Source organism: Macrobrachium nipponense, chromosome 35 (assembly GCF_015104395.2).
Source record: "Macrobrachium nipponense isolate FS-2020 chromosome 35, ASM1510439v2, whole genome shotgun sequence".
Lineage (NCBI taxonomy): Eukaryota > Metazoa > Arthropoda > Malacostraca > Decapoda > Palaemonidae > Macrobrachium > Macrobrachium nipponense.
In genome coordinates, this window is record NC_061096.1 from 17,208,104 (window position 1) to 17,214,103 (window position 6,000).

The 6,000-nt window shown below is 36.7% G+C and overlaps 1 protein-coding gene across 2 annotated transcripts in view; it reads left to right on the forward strand.

Annotated features, from left to right (window-relative positions):
* Window positions 1-4,648, forward strand: part of LOC135208445 (cell adhesion molecule Dscam1-like) — a 168,568-nt gene extending 163,920 nt beyond the window's left edge. Inside the window, exon 40 of one of the 2 annotated variants that reach the window (XM_064240630.1) lies at window positions 866-4,648. In XM_064240630.1, the coding sequence (XP_064096700.1) occupies window positions 866-1,094 (229 nt within the window). In that variant the 3' untranslated portion in view covers window positions 1,095-4,648. The remainder of the gene's footprint in view (window positions 1-865) is intronic. The other variant, XM_064240631.1, reaches the window with a different exon arrangement.
* Window positions 4,649-6,000: the final 1,352 nt, after the last annotated feature.

Genomic DNA, 6,000 nt, shown 5'->3' on the forward strand with positions numbered 1-6,000 from the left:
GCTGAATTTCAAGAACTTTGTCAAATGACACTGAAGGAAATATGATTAACAGATTTGCCGATAAATTTATAAACAAGTGGTTTGTTGTGGCATACTCATTTACCTGTGACCAGCACGCTTATTACTGTATTTGAATCGATAGTATACTATTCAATTCATGGCAGATATTTTTTAACTGCTGTCTTCTTGCCAAACCTTCGACTGAAGCCCATTATGGCTATATTTCTGTTTTGGTGACTTGCTGAAAGGTCAATATATCAATTCTACTGAGAAATTGTCAGTACTAACGTACACTTATTGAAGATCAAATTATTTTATATACCATGATTCACATTTTTTTATATTTTGCTAACGAGTGATTTGTATCAAATGTTTTGCAGCAAATTAAGACAAGGAGGAAGCCACTTCGGGATGACTATATTAATGTTTATAAGAAATACTTGAATATCGGTTGAAAACTAAATCACGCAGCATGAAAGTCAAGTTTACCTTTTCCGGTTTTATATGAGTGATTGTTGTCGCTACTTTGCAGTAATTAATGACCCCTTTATACCCAGTCATCACTTGAAATTCCTTTAAGAATTGTATGGCAAGTAATCATGATAACTTGTAAGAATGGCTGCGAGATATCCACTCGCATACATGGAGATTGCCTTTGAGTGCCATACTCCCCGTTTTTAATAACCTAAGTTGGAAGAGAAAATCTTTTCCGTATTCATATGTCTTCGGCTAGCAATTTTAGCCTGACTTGTTCTTACTTTTAAGAAGACGGCAGTACCTGAATTTTCCATTATATTTAGTAGAAAGGCCGTGACTTTTATAGAATGGCAGTCGAAGTAACTGGAGTCTTTCCGTCTCTCAACAGTCACGCACCTTCGGATCGACTCCCACTCACCGAGCGCCACTCTTCCGTCGGCGCTCCTCCTCCCCCTCCCCCCCGAGGTTTCTCAGATACAAGGGCCACCTTTGCCGAGGGTGACTGTGATCGGGGAAGCAAACGCGGAACCGTTGGACTTTCAGCCAAGTCTCACCACATCCAAAAATACTACAAAGGAGCGAGACCGAGAGAATCTGGCTACCAAATCAATGTTTGATATCACCTTCAGTCGCGAGCGTCATTCCATAACAGCTCTACGAATATCAATATCAAATTCTCTTCTCAAATTATCCTTTTCTCAACCGCTTTGAATGTGTTGTAAGTGTCCAGAGAGAAATGATGCATTTTTGGTGTCCAGTGCAATATTTGCAAAGCAGGTATATCATCATCGTCGTCTAGATAAGTGCTGCCTCTTTTAGGTTTGGAAGAGGAGATGTCGCGGTCCTCTTCAGCAAAATCATTGATGTTGTTATGGCAATATTATGGTAACGAAAATCTTTTCTTCCTTTTTTTCTTGACTGAAGCGATGGGAGAAAAAGAGGTGAGTGTTTTCTTCGTGAGAAGTGTCTTGTGTCATCATCAGTAGTCAGTATTAATCTGCATCCATTGCCAACCGCTCTCAGTCATCTCATCGCGATGATCTGTGATGATGGCGATGAATTCTAGAAAGAATAGTTCAGTCGTGCTATAAATGTGGTCGTAACACAAGCGTAGTGAATTCTATACTAACTGACTGTCAGTCACGTGGATAACCCCATTGCAGCCCATTCGGGGATCCGTGTTGGGAAGGACAATGTTGGCCCACCCATGGGGCCAGGGACTCCTCTCGAAGTCAGGGCGGGAATTCTCCTCGTCTCGCCACCTCTTCATAAAAACTAGCGTTGCTCTTGTCCGAATTAATGTGTGGTTGAATTGCCCCTATGGGGCGAGCAGACTATAGAAGACTTTCAAGTGGCTAAAATGTGATGTAAGAATTACGAGTACATTGACGCCTAGTCTTCGTGAGACAACATCTAGCTACGAGTGTTTTCCTCCTCTCATATCGACGCCATGCAGGCAGCCAACATTTCTCCGTGTTATTATCGTGTAGTGTTAGATGTTCAATACATTGCCAAATAACGCCACAGATTTCACCATAGAATCTGTACGACAATAGTTACTGTACCATATACCACATTTGCAATAACTACAGTTAATATTAGACATGTACAGTAGTTTGCCTTGTTTCTGATTTGTGGTTTGTTACCAACAAAAACGATGTTTTAATATATTTTGCTGAACACATTCAGCAGGAATTGTTGCAGGTGGCCAACCGATTTCATATTTGCGCCATGCACTGATTTTTCGCAACAGATTTATTCAGAATGTCATTGGAGCTTGCAAATTTCCGCCTCCCACTGTTTAGTCTACAACGGAAACATCTAATTTTCGACCTATCATTATAACCTTATTATATTTCGATGCAAGAGTCGGTTCTCTTACCAAAACTTGAATGGAAAGCAGCACCACCACCAAGCAAACAGGCAAACTACTTAGTGTGCCATAGTGACGTCACTGTCTGCGGATGATTTGTCTGTAGTTGGTCAAAGCCAGTTTATACTTCATGACTGATTGTACCTTTCGATGAACGCATTGAATGCAATACGAAGTCTCTCCAAGACACAGTAATAAAAGATGTAGCTTTGTCACTCACTCGCTGGACGTCTGATGGAAGGCGCGTATTACCTGGCCTGGCCACATTACACGCTCATCATCAGGATGGTAGACTTGTCCGGTAGTAGTCATGCTAGTCATCATGAACAGTCTGTAGCTATTTGTTTCTCACCCTAACGAGGCCTCAGGTAGTAAACTATGTATAGTTGATATTAAGCCATGTAATGTATTGTTCTTTTTTATATCCCTAGTCGTAAGGATCAGTGTTTCTTAAATGCGGGTGATGTTGGACTTTCTTTTCCTATGATTTCTATTCTGATTCCTACTCACATCATTCCAGCACAGAAGTGATTGATCAGAAATGATTACAAAAAAGAAGCACATTCTTTCATATTTTTTCTCAAGATAGGGTAGTCAGAATATTGTAAATTTGGATACCTACTGATATATCGTATATTGCTATTTTTCCATCATTATTCCTTAGCAGTAAGCTACAACGGATACCACTAGTATGCCTATGTTTTAAAAGGCACAGAAGGAATACATGATGCGTTATGTATATTTGTTACCGTGAAGGAGCTTATGCTTACACTACTTTTTATGAGTTCTAGGATTGAGCGAACATGAGTGGAATGAAGTGATTCAACAGATCATGTTTATCTTTGTAGCAGTATTATCAGAGTATTTCCAAACTATACAGTCCCTTCTTTCTCTTCGTTTTGTTTAGCTTTATACCCCAATCCCTCGAGGACACGAAGGACGCGTCTCTCGCGGAGTCTGTCTCCCCTACAGCCAATCGGATCTCCGAATTTCAGGGTGAGTCTTTAAAAGAAGAAAAACCTAATCCTGATTGGCTACTGGTCTAAAGTCTACGAGACTCGATCTTAAGTTTCTACTTGAAACAGCCCTTATCAATTCCTTGCCATATAATTTACCTGCTGAAAGGGGAGACATTTGTCCGCCTGGGCACGCTTCATGCTTTATAACACGCTGACAAGGGATGGAGTGAAGCTAGAGTTCTGTTCTCATTCTTTTGTTACTTATAATTATCATTACTTTTGAAATGGTTCATCTGTTCATTTGTGAGTCCTGAAAGAGGGATTGTGTTGCATGTAATCCATATCACGGGAGATATACAGTACTACTAAATTTAGAAAATTTTGAAGGAAAGAAATGACGAGCCTCGATGGTTTACTCCTCTCAGATGGCTTATTAACAAGCAGTTATCGTCATATGACCCCAATAGTTATCCATGATGGCACCATCAGATGTAATAATCACAGATACAATAGATTAAGAAAGGTGAAAGGGAGGAAAGACCTATTATTCCAGAATATCAGCTGGACTTCGATTTTTTTCTTTCGAACCCTGACTCTAGTCGGTCTCCCCATTGTCATCGTATCTTTGAGTCTCCTCTCTTCTCTTTCTTTCTTTCTTTCTTTCTTACCTAGCTGGTTTTCCTTGTAGATAGAGCCTGTAGGGATCCTTACTGTGAATACAAATGGTTATGCATGATAGACATGCATTTTATTTGCAGTGGAATATTTTTAGTAGCCTATTTTTAATTTAGTTAACGGAGCTTACAGACATCACATGTTCATTTTTCTTTGATATTATTGATTGCTGAAGATGGTGCAATGTATAAAATTTTGCTCATTGAAGCACGTTAAACCAAGGTAACTTGTTAAATTGGTGCATAAATTAGACTAGGTGTACATGTTAAAGTAACCAATGATGTGATAATAGAGTGTGTATTGAAATTATTGAAATTATAGTGAAATATATATTCCATATCCATATAATATCTAACTCTCTGTTTGTTCATCTGTCTATCTGACTATGAAACAGCTGTAATATACAAACACCTACACTTCAAAGGCACACATGCACAAACACGTACAAATAATTATGTATACATATATTTATATATTTTACATGTATGTATGTATGTGTGTATGTACGTATGCAAAGATAAAAGACATATATTATTCTGTATATAACGTGAAACTGTTATTAATGTATGTAGTTACTGTTTACATAAAGATATTCAGTATTGTATAGTTGTACTTTTTATTTAGTGATTTAATGAAAAGGTATATTATGATTTTTAATCGGAATCGGGCGTTTCTAGGTATATGATATATATAATATATATATTAATATATATATATATATATATAATGTGCCTCTATGGTAATGCAATATTATAATTTATATGTGTATTATATATATATCATATATATTATATATATATATATATATATCTATATATAGATAATATATATATATATATATATATATATATATATATATATAGTACCTTATAATGTATGGCATATATAACCCCATATATGTGTACAATATATATATATATATATATATATATATATATATATATATATATGGTATGCATAGGTTTTATATGTTAGTATTATAATAGATGTATATATGAATATTGTATTTAAGTGCACATTAAATGTATACTGTATGTAAAAATAGACAAATGTACATACATGTATATCATCTGTGCACCCTCACAGAAGTATCGATGTATGTCTATTTTTGTAAATGAATAAATGCAGTTATGTACTGATGTAGATGAGCAGGTAATACACAAATAGATATACATGAACATAGGTATACGTGGGTATACCAACAATTTGTCCATTGGTTTTCGGTATACGGTAAACGTTAGCATCAAGAATTCAGGAAACGAATATAATATTATTTCCATGCTGTAAATTTCGAAATTGTCGCTAAAGCTATCAGTACTCGTTTTTTTTATAATGGAAAAGTTTGTTTTTAGTTTCTCACCTGAAGTTGCTTAGAATAGTTGTGGCGTATTTGTCTGAAGTCGTGCCTGGTGAAGCTTTCTGTACAATATCTGATACGGTTGTGTAGTATTATAGCCTCGTGCATCTGTCTGAATATCCGTTTCTGGTGTACATCTCCATTCTGGAATGCATATAGAAGGGTATGATGATCCGAGGTGTAAGAAATGTTGTAAGAACAGAAGTTTAAGCTGCTGTTCTCTATTAACTTTCAGTGGATTGGTAGGACTATCAAGCTGACTTCACTAGGTGAAACTGCACGACAGTTGATGATGATGACAGTATTTAATTTATTAGACGACACCCTTAAAGGAAATCTTTATTGCATCAACGACAGCAGTGGCCTCACGGAAGAATGTCATCTTGCATGAAAGCCAGTCTTGGATTGTTTATGGTAACTCGTACGTGGATGACATTAGCTGCAGGAATACATGACAAGGGAAAATTGTATTTTTTCTGTCATTGTGGAAGATTTTAATTCGAATATGCTTTGTGTATAACATAACGTTTCCACTGTTATATATTGAGCGAGTCCTTTCTTCCTCAGCAAGATTACAGCACGTCCAATTCGATATCGTAGGTTTCTTTGATATTCAAGCTTACTCCTTGAAACTTTATAAAATTCCGAACGTTATACGT